At 38.7% G+C, this 17,597-nt stretch overlaps 1 protein-coding gene across 2 annotated transcripts; it reads left to right on the top strand.

Moving 5' to 3' along the window:
• The first annotated feature begins 3,338 nt into the window (after positions 1-3,338).
• LOC139946861 (neuroendocrine protein 7B2-like) lies at positions 3,339-11,408 on the top strand. Of its 2 annotated transcripts, XM_071944607.1 has the most exons (8): positions 3,343-3,552; positions 5,988-6,224; positions 6,620-6,751; positions 7,366-7,461; positions 8,199-8,302; positions 8,892-8,963; positions 9,328-9,357; positions 10,011-11,408. In XM_071944607.1, the coding sequence occupies exons 2-8, from the start codon at positions 6,011-6,013 to the stop codon at positions 10,098-10,100; spliced, it is 738 nt and encodes a 245-aa protein (XP_071800708.1). In that variant the 5' UTR covers positions 3,343-3,552; positions 5,988-6,010; the 3' UTR covers positions 10,101-11,408. The 2 variants fall into 2 exon arrangements, with proteins under 2 accessions (XP_071800716.1, XP_071800708.1); XM_071944615.1 differs by lacking the exon at positions 8,892-8,963 and having other exon boundaries at positions 3,339-3,552.
• The last annotated feature ends 6,189 nt before the right edge of the window (positions 11,409-17,597 follow it).

Genomic DNA, 17,597 nt, shown 5'->3' with positions numbered 1-17,597 from the left:
GATAACTATAGATGGCCATTTTATTTGGTGTGTAACATTTTGAAATGGATAAGAATGTTTGATTGTTTTTTTTTTTTGGTTTTTTTTTTTTCTGGGGGTGGGGAGTGACCATTGTTTAAGGAAGGTAAGGGCCGATAGAAGATAATTGGAATGGGGGTGATTGGTACGAGAGGGTGGTTGACTGATTACGATGATGAATAATTTCTGGTGTCATGTTGGATATCTCCCCCCCCCCCCCCCCATAGGGCGTGTTTCCCCTAAAGGGTTATTTGAACTAGTTGATTCAAGAGGGCGCTATATCGGACGCAATTTCATGTGTTAGGGTTGGGGCACCACAGAATCTCTGAGAATTTCATGCCATACCGGAGTGGCAGGAGACACGCCCCCCCCCCCCCCCCACCCACGGAGATTTGGTCCCCCATATGACAGACTGTGTACAAACTTGTTATTATTTGTGTGGGTCATCCCACAGAGAGGTCATTCTGAGTTATATTTGTTGACACCTGTTGGCCTTTTACGGTGAAGTTTCTTTCGCCATGACGTCACACGATTAATCATTAGTATTCATAAGCTATCAATATCTGTGCCTCCGGGCCGGGTCCAAAGCGTCAATTGTATTTGTATCAGTCGCCTTTGGGAACGATTTGACACAACTATTAACGAACTGGAACGCCGAATACATAGCAGACTGTACAAGTCTCGGGTGTATCCAAAACAAGAAAACAACTTGAATGGAAACTATACTTTTCTATGAAGTTAAATCGTTGACTTCTATGTACAAAATATTCTAAAAATAAAATTCCATAATAGTTTGTGATGATTACAGTACAATAGTTTGTACACAACAAGTAATTTTGAAACACAGATAAAACATGTGACGAGTAGTTTTTCAGGAACCCTATTTTGAAAATTACGCCCGAATGTGCGACCATTAGCGTCAGTTGGGCAACATTCTTAATCGTTTACAAGTAGCTGGAAACGGGAGTATCTGCTGGTTTTATGATTCTGCCACCTTGACATGCAAAGCGCCCTCTCTTGATTAAAACACTGATGGGTGATATGATATGGACATAATGTTTACGTGATAAAAAAAACAGCAACATGTTGAAACGTACGAAAGAGAAAGACAACATTTAAACTATATTTGCAGCACTACATCATTTTCCTCAGGTCGAATTCATCCTATGGAGTTTGAAAACAACCAACAGTGATATTTATAATTAAAAAAAAAACCAGCGTTTGTCGTATTGTGAATTTCCAATGTTCACAGAGTTGCTGTGATATGATGGGGGGGGGGGCTGTTATGTTAACGCGAATGGCGAGTAAGTTTAGTTTCACACTTGAAAGCCTTTTCTTTAAACAGTATAATTTATTTATCTGAAATTTGGTTGATCGCTCTTAATATTTTTGCTAAAACTAAGTTTTACTATAAATTATGTATACTGGCTCAACCCAATCTCAGATTAGAATGTGGCTATTTTGTTGATACAAATAAAGTTATTGGAACAAAAAATAATGTAATAAAAAGTTAACGTCTTATTGTGTGTTTGTTTCTACGTGACTATTATTTACTCTGTTCGGACCAATCCTTGATCCTGCAAGAATATCACGGGTACCCGGTACTTATTCGACAGTGTCTGAGTGTCTGACAATATTCGGACTCGGCTATATGCACTGGGGCTTTGACGAAATGACGAAAATTATAGATCTGCTTAACCATAAACAAAACCACAACAAAATTATGCTTATCAGAATAATCTAAATAGTTAAAACATAACCGGTATCCTGCTTAGTTCGGTTCTAGCAAAACAAATGGTAAGCAATACTTTCTGGGCCCACTCACTTCTTTTTATGCCACCTACATAGCATTCAAAAGTTTCCTATTCGGATACGACACTATTCGGCAAGATATTGGCACCACGATAAAGGCATTTTAAATTAAGTTTCCCCTCTTGTTCACCCAAGAATATCAGAGTGAGTTTAATAATATCTCCAGCAAAAAGCTTACATGATTAATGCTTAACACGTACGTACCATAGGCTAATGTAGGCCATTGAGGTCGTATCAGGTTTGCCAATCCTCCTTAGAGCGCATGGATCCCGAGACTAACATGGAAAACTAAATCTGAAATCCTGGTTCGCTAAAAAGAGCTCATGGTGGTAGATTTTTTTTTATACCTTTCTATGGTTATGCCCGATCGTATCAAACTTTGTTTGGTCACATAGATGCAACGAGAGCAGTAATATCTACCACTGAATCCAACCTAAGTCACTCATCCACGTGGTTGTTAACATTATACGTGAACAAGACTGCATTATCGCTGGCACCTTGTCTCTTGTTTTCTTGTGTGGAGTATAAAAGAAAAGATGCGCCTAAAATAAGGCTTTCTGGAGGCGAGGATTTAAACAGACTCTAAAGTCGATCCCCCCTTAAGACAACACTATATCAACCAGGAGTGCAATAGCTACATCACTGTGCAGATGAGGACAGAAAACTAACAGTTTATAGGTGTAGATGCGGTTACCGTGGCAACCCATCTTTCATTGCTACGTTTATGATGGAGCCACCTCTACATAAACGAATTGACAGAGTCTCTGTTTACCCGTTCGTTCAGATGCCATGGTTGCTTGGTGCGTGAGTCCAGTGTACTTAATTACGATCTGACTGTACACACACTAACGATTCCAGTGCACTCTCTCTCCGCAACGGGAAATGGCGATGGTTGATTTAATATCCAACTAGCCTGAGTCTCCACCCCAAATAAGGGCATTCTCCATTAAAGGCACTGGGCACCTTTGGTAATTGTCAAATACCAGTCTTCTCACTTGATGTGTATCTCAACAATATGCATAAAATAACAAATCTGTGAAAATTTGGACTCAATTTGTCATCGAAGTTGCAAGTTACACAATTGTTGCACAACATTTGTGTGCTTTAAGATGCTTATAAAAGGGTTCAGGCCTGATGTCTTTCACAGAGTGTGAAATTACCTCTTTCTCAAAATCTACGTTACTTCAGAGGGAGCCGTTTCTCACAATGTTTTATACTATCAACAGCTCTCCGTTGCTTGCCAAGTGTAAGTTTTCATGCTAACAACTGTTAAAATTTGAGTTATTACCGATAGTGGCCATGCCTTTAATTACGACCAGACTGTGCACACACGGACGATTCCAGTGCAATCTCCGCAACGGGAGATGGCGATGGTTAATTTAATATCCATAGCCTGAGTTCTCCCCCCCCCCCCAATACGGGCATTCTCCATTATGGAAGCATGGGATGGTGGATAACCCAGGCTATGTGTAGGCCTACGTCAATGGATCTCAAGGGAGATGCGGAAACCACCAGCCCTGCGATCATTACCTCCTCCGCTGCCGTCTTCGCCTTCACGAGCTCAGCACGTCTACGTCATTGCTGCGGAATATCATTAGTATTAACTGCGTAGTATATTTTCTTATTCAGTATTTTTTTTGCGAGGCAGACTGCTCGATATTACAGTATATTTTCCAGGAAAAAAAAAGGAAATATCAACCCGAAAATATTTCTACTAGAGGGGTAAGTGTTTGTGTCTTATTTAAATTATGTTTTGAGGAATAAGTGATGAGGATCTTTGGTGATGAGCAGTTGTCTTAGCATCGCAATAAGGTGGTTTATTTTTACTGAGGTTATGGTCTATAAATTTTATTGCGAAAGAGCCTAGCGTATGGTTGGATGAAAATGATATTCTCAGAACAAACAAAAATGTTCTTATTTTCTTCTTTATTGGAAGAGCTTTGTATTACACTCATTGTAACCGACTGCTGGATGTGTGTTCATATTTTTGTCGTTTGGTGTTCCTTTTTCATGGAGCGGTTGTCTCGGTAATATCGATTCAAAATGGCGGACATTTGTTTTCGGTCGCCATTTTCAGCATCTTCACTATCAGCACTATGTGTGATAGTCTGTTTGTAAATTCGCGTTTCGGTGTATAGCATATGTACTAATTTTTCTTTTTTTTCTGAATTTTTCTCATCGTTTAAAACGTATTTTAATGATATGCATTTCTATCAATTATGAAGGATTCATTATATTGCTTCTAAAGTGACACATGTTTACATCAAATCAGTATTCCTTCAATCCACTGTGAACAGATTTATTCACACAAAAATGAGTTAAACTTTATAAATTTGTCTCCGAAAATGAGACAAAACACCATATCTAAATCAGGAACACACCTAGATAATATCAGTATGGGATGCAAGTATCTGTGATTTCAAACAGGGCTCTCCTATATTGGGGAGACTTTTGGAAAACGAGCTTCATCACTGTCAAGCAGGAATATCGAATAACCATTGTGCATGACTACTTGATATGCATGATTTTTGATTAAAATAATTGATTCGGTAAACATCACATTTTGTCAAACACAAGTATGGTATATAATATGTTTTTAAAAAAAACACGGCTTTGCATAGCAGCATAGGCATAGACCTTTTAATTTGTCACTTTTGGTTGCCCCAGAATGTGCTCTTCCACCAATAATTTTTCAAAGGAAACATCTGCAATGATCCTATGGCCCAAGTGTCGTTCTCATGGTATACTCTGTCAAATGCGTTGCTTGTCACAACAAAGGCATAATTTCCCCACATATCTGGTCCACTAGGCCTATACAATTAAAGCTAATTAAATAAATAAACGAATACCGGTAAAATAGAGGCATTCAATTCCTCTTTTTAAACAAAATAGAATTGAAAGCCCTTTGACTCCCCACCGAACATCATTAAAGGCAGCATAAACACCCAGTGACGTCATTCATTATGGGCCAATCGAGCTTCATAAATCACAACTTCATTCATTATTTATTTCACATCTGACGATGCCATGTTCACTAGGGCATACTAAAACAAATTATTGTTTAACGTCAACATACAGTATGATTCTATAGGTTTACCACATGGACAATAACTCATCAGGACTGTCTTATGTGCATGGTAATCGCATGCAGCAAAATAAATGGTGCGTGTGTTACAAAAATAATATCTTTGATTATAGGCCCTATATATAGGTGTAGTTTTCAAATTTAAATGTTATAGCTGTATGAATCTGTTTTGACCCCCCACCCCTGATAATTGGCTCATGTTATCTTACTATTTCTTCATTGTCTCTATATCACCGTGTTTTGTGTTCATTGTTCAGCTGCTTAAATTATTTTTTTCTTTAATGAAATTTTGATATGTTTTATTGGTCCTAAAATCTTAATATTTCAGACAGAAATACATATTATTAATGTTGCCTTAATTTATGGCACAATCAATGTAATATCTGACATTTCAAGACCTCACCTCCACCCCCCTCACCCACCATCAGGTTTACTCACTGCCTGGTATACGAACCAGCAGGGTCAGATATTCCTTGTCAATAATTAACCGTTCGTTTAATATCGCATGCGTCAAAATGGTTCACCATGCGTCGAATAAACAGGTCGATATGTGCTCGGTAAAAACTATCCTGATAGTGCAGATGGCCATACGACCAAATACTCATGTTCTAGACGATAGACTTCATTATTACATTAAAGTTGTCTTCTTTTTTACAAAACAGAGTAGGCCATGTAAGGGTATTCCTATCGTATGAGTGTGTTGTGTGGTCTTACACATCAGCACATGTCATTTTACAAACCCATTTAAATGTTTTGATAATTTATATCTCGAAGACATCCGAACATGATTGACAGGAACATGATGCATAATATATCAACTGTATATGCCATGGTGGACTTATAGCAATACAACATATTGATACATAGTTTTCATCCTGTGTAGAAACTTTGCCGAATTTGAGCACAATAAGCGGTTAGCACAATAATTCTCATCGAGGGAAAGAAGAAATCTCAAAATAAAACTAGAACTTCATCGGCAATGTTTCAAAGGTCGAACCGCAAACAGAACTTCAAACCCCAACCTCATTTCATGACTAACCCTGCTCTTTCTCCATTGCCCTCATCACCTCAGGAGAACACAACTAAAACACAAGGATGCATCTGTACTTCATCGCCTTCATAGTGGCTAGCGCCCTCTATCTGGTGAGTGGCACCTACCCGATATCCCCATCTGACAGGTTGGCTTTGAGAAGCTATCTGAGGGAGGCTCTACTGGGTGACATGGACGAGGTCATGGTGGGACCGGCTACCAGAGAGGAGAGTGCCGCTAATAATAAACTCATCATCCCGCCAAATACATTTGTATCAGGTAAAATTAGTTTTTGTTTGTTGCATGTAAATGGTAAACAAACAGACCGGTGAGGGGAGGGACACCAAATGAGGGGGGGGGGGTACGTGCCCTAAGCCACCCCACCCAGAAATCACAAGGTGACAGTTAACTAACTATTAGTTAGCATTGATCATCCAGTTTCAGTCAAGGCTCATATCTTGTACTTGTCTACAAATCCTCAACTCATCAGTTTCTATCCATTATTATTTTGTTTTACATACCTAACACTGATACATCACTGTATCCTGAGTACTATCCAGAGTTCTGTGGGGAACGTTCACAGGCATATTATTTTGGCTATAAGGGTAAAACCAAATGATATTCTCTATCCCGATGCAAATTAAACATAATTTTCTTTCCGCTTCTATTCGCAGGAGGAGCTGGAGAGGGTAAACAACACCTTGGAGCCAGTGGGAAGATCCCCAACAAACAGGTAGCCCTACCTGAGGTTCGCCCTGGCTACTCTACTCCGCCTAACCCATGCCCAAAGACTATGGATAAAGACGGTGAGTCACGAACTATATACTAAGAGTCCATACTTTTAAATATATTTTGTGGACAGAAGTGGACAGAAATTGACAGTAGATATTTTTCCAAAAACACTGTTTAAATGTAGGTATTGGGAATGAATAGTTTCTGTGTTGTAAATGAAAAGGACCATTAAGTCAGAAATAGTGCTGATTCTACACGGGATCTCTGGACGCCTAAGGAGAGCAGCATCTCAACACTGTCCAGTCTCCTTTACTAGAGCAGGCTCTTCGAAACGTTGATACCAGTTAAGAACTCACTCAGCGGCAGTGAAGATAACAACGAGAAAGTAACAACTGAGAGAAAGTTGTAGCCAATTGCATATTATTTCCCATGTTATATTGATTTTTAGCAAGACATTTCTTTTCAGAAACGTAGTCTACAAAATACCGGAATAAACACTGCATTGGTGGACCAGTTTTCAGGAACAAAACTACACAGCAAATTGAGGTCGTGTCCTCGCCATGCAATGCTTCAAAACCAATGAAACCACCGATCTTTGTCAAAAATGAACACCCGGTTTCTGTTGGCTGATAGTTGTCATCTTCAAGTCTGATGACATGTATGTCTTGATATTCATCTTGCTTTTCAGGAAGGGACATTGTCAAGTCAGAGGTACACCCAAGGCTTGTCTGTTACTGCATGAGTGGGTGGGAAGACACCGGCAGTGACGAAGACTGCACTGAATGTAAGTTGGCTTTACGAGATGAAAGTTTGCGTCAGCGGGTGCCGATTTTCGGCACCTTATGGAGACAAAAAGACAAAACAAAAGTGGGGAAAACAAATGGACTCCATAGGGGAAGTCTAAAGACTAAGGTGCCCCACTAGGAAATTTGTGTACAAATTCTATCGAGAAACTTTTACGATCAGGGAAAGAGGAAAGAGCAAAGGAACACACCACAAGGAGCCCCACATATGAATAATTTTCTTGAGACTAACATCCCGTTTCACTCCTTTCGTTCAACCGTCCATTCCTGCTATCAAGGTTCCATTTTTCATTTAATAAAAATAATCAAGAAGTATTATGAATACTCTATAAAGGCGATCGGGGTCGTGGGTTCGAATCGCACTCTAGTGATGGATTTGTGTCCATAGGTCTTGGGAAATCAAATTATATGAATCTCAATAGTCGGCACAGCATCATAAAAATGGAAACATCACACAACAAACCTTTTGTAGAGAAGACAGTGGAGACATTTCAGTTTTAGACGTGATAGGAAAACCCCTGTAGGGAAAACCCAAGCAGTCAGGTAGTGACTGACAAAATCCAGGCTCCGGTCCAGGTTCGAACCGGGGTCCACAGAGGTGAAAGGCATGGAGGGAAACCACTGAGCCAACCTGAATGCACTGAGCAAGCATGAATACTCAAATTATGACGAAATAGAGTAAATAAAACATTTGTGGTTTCTGTTTCCCACTTGACAGCTGATAACTGCTGCCTCGCTCAGATGCCCAACACTGCTGACTTCGTCAACCAGTACCAGCAGGCCGGAGAACCAAAGGAACAGTCTTACATGCCGTTCAAACGGGTAAGTGGACGGCACCGAAATCAAGACGATTTCTCACAACAAGTGCCGAAAATTGGCTACTTTAAACTTGCGTTTAAAAGGGTCGCGGAAGAATTAAGGAGAAATCAGGGGATGAAAAGTATACTATATGTTTGTATAAATTGATGATTAAAGAGTTTAAGCTGGGAATCACTGCCGGTTCAAATGTAGAAATCCAGAATTCTACAAAAAAAATATTATATTTTTACAAAAGTTTGACTGAAGTCAAGACCAATTGTTGGTATGCTTCTCTCAGAAACCTCTTCAAAATAATGTTAGTATACGATAACAATTAAATGAAACCAATTAACATTTAAGGCAGAAAATAAATGATACAAACATCTTATGTTACCTCAGCAAAAATGAAGAAAGCCACATTTCCAGTCAGTCAAAGGGGAACTCCTTCATGTAATTCGTCAAACAACAATTACGAAACAATCCAACAACATCAAGAGAAACAAACTACTCAATTATAGTAGAGGGCAGTGTACATAATGGAATTACACCATTGAAGTGTGGGACACAAGAATAATCTGATGACTGATGCTGCCAATTGTTTTATCCGTCTCAGAATCAGTTCCATGACGGAGAACAAAGGGTTCAACTTGTGGCTAAGAAATCACCTGAAATAATTGCCAAACGAGTAAGTCAGTTACTCTATGGATCTCTGTTCTTATAGTAGTCACTGGGCGGTAGGGTATAGGGGTGAGGGAAGGGCTTTGCACTTCATGTTTGTGTCTTGCTGATGTGTCCGCCGCGTTAACACTGGCTTAAGAGTGTCATTAATGTGCTTTCATTGTTTTCAACCCAAGTTTGGACTAATTTACAGGATGATAGGTGGGTGGATTGGCAGGAAAAACGATTCACCTGTAAAGTATTTCAAACTGGGAAGCTGCTGCTCTTTTTGTTTTAGCTATAAGCACTCTGTTTGTGTTTGGAGGTGTGGGTGTATGTGATTTCTTGATTTCATTTCTAATATGGAGTTTCTTTGATTTTGTTTTTTGCAGAGCCTTGGAAGCAGACGACTTCCAACAAAGGTATAGTGTTTGAATATGCATTATAGTTTTATTTAAGTTCGATATATGTTTAGTATTATAGCCGAAAGCAATAACTGATGTGGTTGGTTAAAGACTTATATAATATGTATAGCACATGATTTAAAAAGGTGTATAATGTTTTGAAAATCATTTCAAGGGGTTAGTGGTTGGCAGACTTTAATTTACAGCTTTCTGTTCCCGACTCATGTGATCTATATACGGCCTTTTTTTGTATACTGCCATACCGATTCCCAGGCAAATCAAACCCAACAATGTCTGTGTAGTTTTAAGCCATGCACTGCCACCCCATGTTCGCTTCACACTTGGTGCTGCAATTTTCCCGGGACAAATGAAGGCTCAGTATTCTAACCCCGGGTGGCTATTTCCCTGGCACACTTTTAACAATTATTTTATCCAGTATATATATATATATTTTAAATAGAGACCTGATCCCCCTCTTACGACGTGGAATTGTCCATTTGAGGATATCAATGAATTTGACACCCCCCCCCCCCTTTCCCGGACGGTAAGGGTAATCAGGCCAACCAAAACTTTTCTGGCAATTTCCCGGGGATTTCGTCCACATGTGAAAGGGGTTATTTAGGAAGATGTCATTTCGATATTAATCATTTTGTTTTGTTTTGTGTTCTCAGCGTTACAACCCATACATTGACGGCCAACCGTACATGGAGGGAGTCGTTGCCAAGAAGTCACCAGGCCTCTCTGGTCTGCCTGCCATGTAAACCATGGGGCAAAGGTCATCGGTTTAAGGTCACACAGAAGACTTTTTTAAATTTATAACGGTTGTCATCAATTGAAATTTATTATCAAATGTTGAAATGGACTTGGTCAGTTTATCATTAAAACGAGTTTGTATTTCTGTTCAAGGGGGGAAATCTATGCATACTCGTGATTAATCCACTTTGAGATTTGGTTTGGCTTCATCTCGATACACCTACATCAAATAGTGCACTCCTTGTCCGCATTGCCTAAAGGGCTCTGCTCTAGTAATAACATTACAACAATCAAATGATAATAGATTCTAGTGATCGATGACAACTGTTAAATTGATTTGAGAATAAAAACGAAGAAAATACTTAACGCACAAGCCAAACTCAATGTGCACGAAAATTGAAATACTTAAGAATGACATTTCTAATGTTACTAAGGGATATTTTTCCCCAATGTTATCAAATAAACTCTTCTTCTTAAAGAATTGAATTTCACAGTATCGACGATGAGTTAATCTAATCCGCAAAACGGATCAGGTTTATCGATTACTATGATCACATTAATTATTAGGTTAAAGTCGGTTTCAAGTTACGAAACAGACTCCTGTTTTGGAGTTGAATGATTGTGCTTGCCAGAATGTCAGATGGGTTAGCTTAGGAGAGTGGCTAAGAGGGGGAACTTGTTTGTAAAGACAAATCATTGAAGAAGAAAAAAAAATCCAGCGAAAGAAATAATGATTATTTGGAATTTGATTCTTTCTCAATGGTGTAGGATTTTAGAGGATAAGGTAACGAAAGTACAGTACTTTTCTGTTTAGTTTTATGCACTTGACGTCAAGAAGGGCGCCCTCGCCTAGAGGCCAAAAGAAGGTTGTTCAAAATGTGTTAATAGGTGAAAATTTTATTTGATTCTAAATAAGTTAATTGTCATCACGACATCTTGCACGGATTACATTTAAATAATTGTACTAATTTATTAGATTAAATATCAAAAAAGGCGTTTGGCATCTTTTAAAAATAGTGGCTGCAGATATTTCCGATAGCTGATAAACTATGTCACACAAACCCTTGTGTAAGAATATCTTTAAAGACGGTGATTTCGTCACAGAACAATAAATAAGACTCTCTGAAATTTCTTAACGAGAAGTTGAAAAATACACACATAAAACCTACATGAACCCAGCAGCCACCGTATAGACCTAATATATTTTTTACAAAGCGTAATGTAGGCCACTACCTACAATTTAGCTGGCAGATAAAGCCTGTAGTTTTAGTCTTAAACTAGTTTCAATTTGTATGCACCACTGCACCTTTAATAAATTAATTGTTCTAGTTTGCAGCATCAAGCACCCTCTATACATAAAATCATATTATAGCATGCTGTATGTTTTTAGCACAGTTTTTATTTTTGGTTCTTGCACTTTAACCTAGAGAGTCCAAAATGCTCGAATTAGTCTGGCACCAAAATGATGAGCTTTTACGATGTAGTTTAAGAGCGCTGCTTGCACGTGCACGAATAATGAGGGGCTTGTGTGTATATAGAAGAGTATATAAAAAAGCTTATAAAATAGATACGTCCTGCATTATATCTAAAGACTATTGATCTTTATAAAAAATAATCTACTTAATAATGTACTAGTAAGATTACATAATTGTTATAATATCAGTCAATATTTTGATAATATTTAGACTAAATTCATAGAATCGCTCTTAAACGAATGAAACAACGTAAACGAATTTTGAATCACCTTTATCGAGAGCTTTTATTGAGTTAAAGTGACTATATTTTAGCCTTGTCTTTAAAATGTTGTTAATAAGTCTCACTACGCATGGTGACGTCATCAGTAGTCGGCTAAACGTTGTTTATGCATGCTCACAATGTCCCCGATATAAGTGACGAAATAATGTCAGGATGTGGTTTGGTTCTCACATTCTTGATTGTATAAACAAATTAAACATGTTCAAATGAAAAGTAAATTGTCCGAAATACATTTGCCATAATAAATAAATGTTCATCCCCATAATTAATGACGTGTCCGTGTCGGTCCTTATGTTCTTTTTCTTGACATTTATTTTATTAACTCTAACTCTACTTATTTAAAAAAAAAAAATAAAAAAATTCTCCCCACTAAATATGGAGAAAACAGACCGACGGCCTGATTATTATTTTGTAGTCCTCAAAATAATATATTCTCGACGGATTTGAGAGCCAAAGAAAAGGAAATTGTAAGAATTTTGCCCAATTGGGACCTGGGGGTTAATGCCTTCCAACATGAGGTTTTTGGATGACAATAGCCCTGAAATTAATTGTCCTTATTTCCCAGAGGTCACTGTAGGGAAACTTTTCAAGATTGATGCTCGTACGTTTGAATTTTTTTTACACAAGTTTAGAGGTGTTTTTACATGGAGGGAGAATAACTGAACGGGTCCTCGGACTCCCCATAACAAATTGAACACAGGATAAAAGCTCAAGCGCTAATAAATTTATAAGTATTTATATTTTCCCCTTTACTGTAAAACGCTGTGAGACTTCGAAGTATTTGTTCGTGTAAATTTGAATATTTGGGAGTTTATACTGCATGCTTTGCTGCGCTGCATACGTCAAAGTGCGCCCTCTTTCTTCCAGAATGCACACATATTCCTTAATATTTTAATTACTGCTCAGACACAATGCAAAGTGTCATTATTATTGGCATCAAAACAATTCATTTTATAATTGTTCCCTGAGGGTACTACTAATTGCCAAGCTCCCCGGTGGACGCTTTGACGACGGGCCCCGCTCAGGCGGCCCCGTGACGCCGGCCGACCCCGGCGTCACGGTCTTTTACTTTATAACCCGTTCAAAGGCACTGGACACTATTGGTAATTACTCAAAATAGTTGTTGAGCATAAAAACTTACTTGGTTAAGAAGCAATGGAGAGCTGTTGGTAGCATAACACATTGTGAATAACGGCTCCCTCTGAAGTAACGTAGTTTTTGAGAAAGAGGTAATTTCTCACTCAAAATAAAAGACTTTAGCTGAAGTATTTTATTATGCATCTAAAAGCACATATAATGCAACAAGGGTGTATTCTCTTCCATTATTCTCCTGCAAATTTGATGACCAGTGATTGAGCTCAAATTTTCACAGAATTGTTATTTTATGCATATGTTGGGATACACCAAGGAGAATACTGGTCTTTGACAATTACCAAATGTGCCCAGTGCCTTTAAAGATACACCAACGATGAAAATGGCCCACCGTGTACCCCTCGGGGGCAGCGAGGGGGAAATACCGCTGATTTCCACCCCCTCTGGGCACAGCCCGGCCCGCTTGAGCCGTTAAGTCGCGGTCGCAAATGCCAAACATTTTTTCCTTGAAGGTAATACCGGAATAATATCATAAAATATTATTCATAACTTTGTTATGATGAAGGAGAGGCATTCTTGGAAGATGATAACATATAATTCCAAGTATTTCTGTAGTATATATATGCGGTGAGATTTGTGAAGTGGGTTCATGTTATATGCCTACTTTATGGATTGGATTTGTCATTTTTTGTCCGTTTATGAAAGAGAAAATACTGGTTATTCATGTTACTATTAAGTATGGTTACTAAAAAAAACCAGTTATAATATAGCGATGTCGACACAAAAGAGGATCTGTTAAAGTTAACATTATGAATAATCACAGGAATTAACAATATTAATTCATCCATATTAATAAATTGTACTATTTGGAGTGATACAGAACCAGTGTCGTTGTGCATACGAACCCAAACCACGTTGTGATCAAATTGTTGTTCGTACATTAGCTGTTGAATCATACTTTACAACGGATGCCTGGCATGATCTTGAAATAGTGCACATTATTAGTGTACTTATAAAGGGTTTGTTTGAACTATTGTTATTATACGAAAATGTCGTTACAGGCATCACGGTTCCTACATAAATATCTTAATTTCCATACAAAATATCCCAGTTTATTTTTGTCAGACCTCGTCAGCGATTAAAAAACACCGGTGTTAAGACTCAATCGACTCATCAGGAGTAAAAAAGCAAAAAGACCTAAACTCCTTCGAGGAGTGTTTGTCCTCAGCGAGCCTGACAACCCCTGTGCCATCGTCAAATTGCTCCCTCATCCCCCCTAGCACACGACACGCTGGCTCCGCTAATCCCGGGGCACACTACAGCGAGTCAAGGGTATCACACAGCCACCGGGGACAGTGACCGACGGGACAGGGCGACCTCACGTGAACCCTTCCTATGGGCAACCATTTTTTTTTTACAAGTAATTTTTAGAGGGTTTTAAAGACTTAATTTGTGTGGATTTGTTTACATTCAAAAAGTGTAGTAACTCTTAACAGAGATTGGGGACACTGTGGGTGATAACATGATATATTAATTCGGCATGAACAACAACGGTTATTGATAGGATGTCAGAATGTGCAGTCACGTACTGTGCTGGATTCAAATTGGAGCAATAATCTTTCCATGGATGAAAATATAAATCATTATTCAGGAGTCCAAACTTGGAAGATTCAACGAACATAGGGAGCTGTCTTGAGATTATTGTGCGCGAAATGGCACTAGGTGGCAAATATTCCGAAGCATGTGAAGTTTTAAATGCTGGTCAAAAAAAGGACCCTTACGGATAACTCTCTCCACTGATTATGTTCTGTGTGGAAAATGCACCGTTGAAACTAAAGGATAACAGGAAACATAGAAACGAGAAACGGGAAATATATAGCATGGAACTCTAAACTGAACAGCTTTAGAACAACGATGGTATACGTTTATAATACAATTCACTCCCTTTTATTTACCGTGTCGCATTATAGGAGACAATAAAAAATAGGTCTAAAAGTAAGGTCAAAATAAAAGTAGAACACAAAGAAAAACATAAATGACTTCTTTAAAAAAAAATGAAAATAAAATTGTATCAGTTTCCTAACAGCGCTTTCGAAAATTCGCCCACGGTCAACCATAGCCTTGGTCGCTGTTTGTGTTCTCCTTTGGGTTGCCTTTATCGGGAATTACCTCCCCGCTGTCATACCCATTGAAGCCCAATAGGCTCGGGCGCCATCACCGGGGACGCAATGCGGTGGTTTCAAGTTAAAGATACCGTTTGCAATTTGGGGTAATTTATCCCCCATAAAAAGTATAATCTCAAGGCTTTATAAAGTGTAGGCCTTCATTTAAAGGCAGTGGACACTATTGGTAATTACTTGAAACAATTATTAGCATAAAACTCTACTTGGTGACGAGTAATGGGGAGCTGTTGATGGTATACAACATTGTGAGAATCGGCTCCCTCTGAAGTGCCATAGTCTTCGAGAAAGAAGTAATTTTCCACGACTTTGATTTCGAGACCTCAGGTTTAGAACTTGAGGTCTCGAAATCAACCATCCAAACGCATACAACTTCGTGCGACAAGGTTGTTTTTTTCTTTCATTCATATCTCGCAACTTCGATGACCGATTGAGCTCAAATTTTCACAGGTTTGTTATTTTATGCATATGTTGAGATACACAAACTGTGAAGGCTAGTCTTTGACAATTACCAATAGTGTCCACTGCCTTTAAGTTTACTGAAACAGCAGGTTAAAAATGTCAAAGAGAGAAAAGGCAGGTCTGAGGAAGAACGTGAATAACGGTGTACCCTACAAACAAAATCATCTTTCCACATAATGTAAAATGTTGTTACATTTTACAACCCGTGCTACAATTTAGCGAGGGTCCCTTGCTAAATTGTGGCATGGTGGCATGGTGGTATTACAAAATGTTCACCAAGCTCGTGTAAAAGAACAACATTGTTTAAAAGGTAACTATACATATAAATATGAATAGTAAACTTGCGGTACAACCATGAGTAAAATCTCTTTTGAAGGAGCCGGTTTGATCTCGACGTCTCGAACAGTATACTCTGCTCTTTTCTCATGAAGACGAGAAGAGTATACTGTTCGAAACGTCGGGACCAAATCGGCTCTTTTCAGAGCCACCACTCCTTCAAAAGAGATTTTACTTATGGTTGTACCTGCAAGTTTACTATTCAGTTTTAGATACTGTTATTCTCCACACCATGCAAAGCTTCAAACACCATTTAACATTGTTTTGAGTGTTCAAGGTCCCTATTACTAAACACAACTTGCTATAGAAAATAGTTCCCCCGGTAGAAAGTACTTTCTTCGTGATTAGTTTTCAGTCAAGTTAGTGATAAACAAGTGACGGGAGAAAACAATTCAAGGTTGTTACAGTTCGATTCCCCATTTGCTCTTGATTCCCTCCTGGTTAAACCGTATGTCTTTGCACAAACTGGACCTGCCGTCGATTTCACCAAACTCTTCCTTTATAACTTAGGACTAATCTTAAGACTTAGGACAAGTCCCAGCCCTGCACTGTAGCATGTAAACACTAAGACTAATACTACGAGTTACTCGGATGGGTTCAATGCGTCCTACGCCTTTGGATACGGAACTTAAAGGCAGTGTACACTATTGGTAATTACTCAAAATATCTATTAGCATAAACCCTACTCGGTAACGAGTAATGGGGAGAGGTTGATGGTATCAAACATTGTGAGAAACAGCTCCCTCTGAAGTGACACAGTTTTCGAGAAAGAAGTAATTTTCCACGAATTTGATGTCGAGACCTCAGATTTAGAATTTGAGGTCTCGAAATCAACCATCTAAACACACACAACTTCGTGTGACAAGGGTGTTTTTTCTTTCATTATTTTCTCGCAACTTCGACGACCAATTGGGCTCAATCTTTTACAGGTTTGTTATTTTATGCACATGTTGAGATACACCAAGTGAGAAGACTGGTCTTTGACAATTACCAATAGTGTCCAGTGTCTTTAACTCGTCCTAAGATTACTCCTACGTTATGGAAGAGTTTGGTGAAATCGCCGGCTGAGTCCAAAACCTGTACAACTCTAATCATCATAATTGGGCATTGTTTTTATGCATCCGTACCCCCATCTCTCTCCACTGTACTTGACTCTCACTACTGATGGTCGGACCTTGAGAGGGCAGACGCGACTAAACTCCAAACAAGAGTTTTCCCACTTACGGAGGCGACACTTAAAGGAAAGAGAATTCTCATCTGGACACCAGTGGGCTGACTACAGAAAGTTTCAAAGTTCCAACTTGTCAGATAAATGACAAAGTGTTCAGAAAAACTGAAAAGTATATTGTATGGTTTTTTTTTTAGAAGGAAGCACGCATCGCACACTGGATTAAAAGTTACTGAAATGATGTCATTGTTACAAAGTTCTTCAACGGGAGAACTTAATCAAACGCGATCGTTTTGTTCAAAGATTCTATAAAGTCATACTCTCGCTACGGCACAGACGCTTGCCAACCATTTCAACAGAACACAAACAAACAGGTCGGATCCACAATCCTAAAACCAACATCAATAGCAAAAGAGTTGGGTTCATGATGGACTGTCCCATCTGAAGATTGACATGACAAACGTCCCACCGAATAGTATCCTCGCTTTAAAACCAACGCGCACTATCGCGTG

This window comes from Asterias amurensis, chromosome 1 (assembly GCF_032118995.1).
Source record: "Asterias amurensis chromosome 1, ASM3211899v1".
NCBI classification, from domain to species: Eukaryota; Metazoa; Echinodermata; class Asteroidea; order Forcipulatida; family Asteriidae; genus Asterias; species Asterias amurensis.
This window is presented reverse-complemented; position numbering and strand designations above follow the sequence as displayed.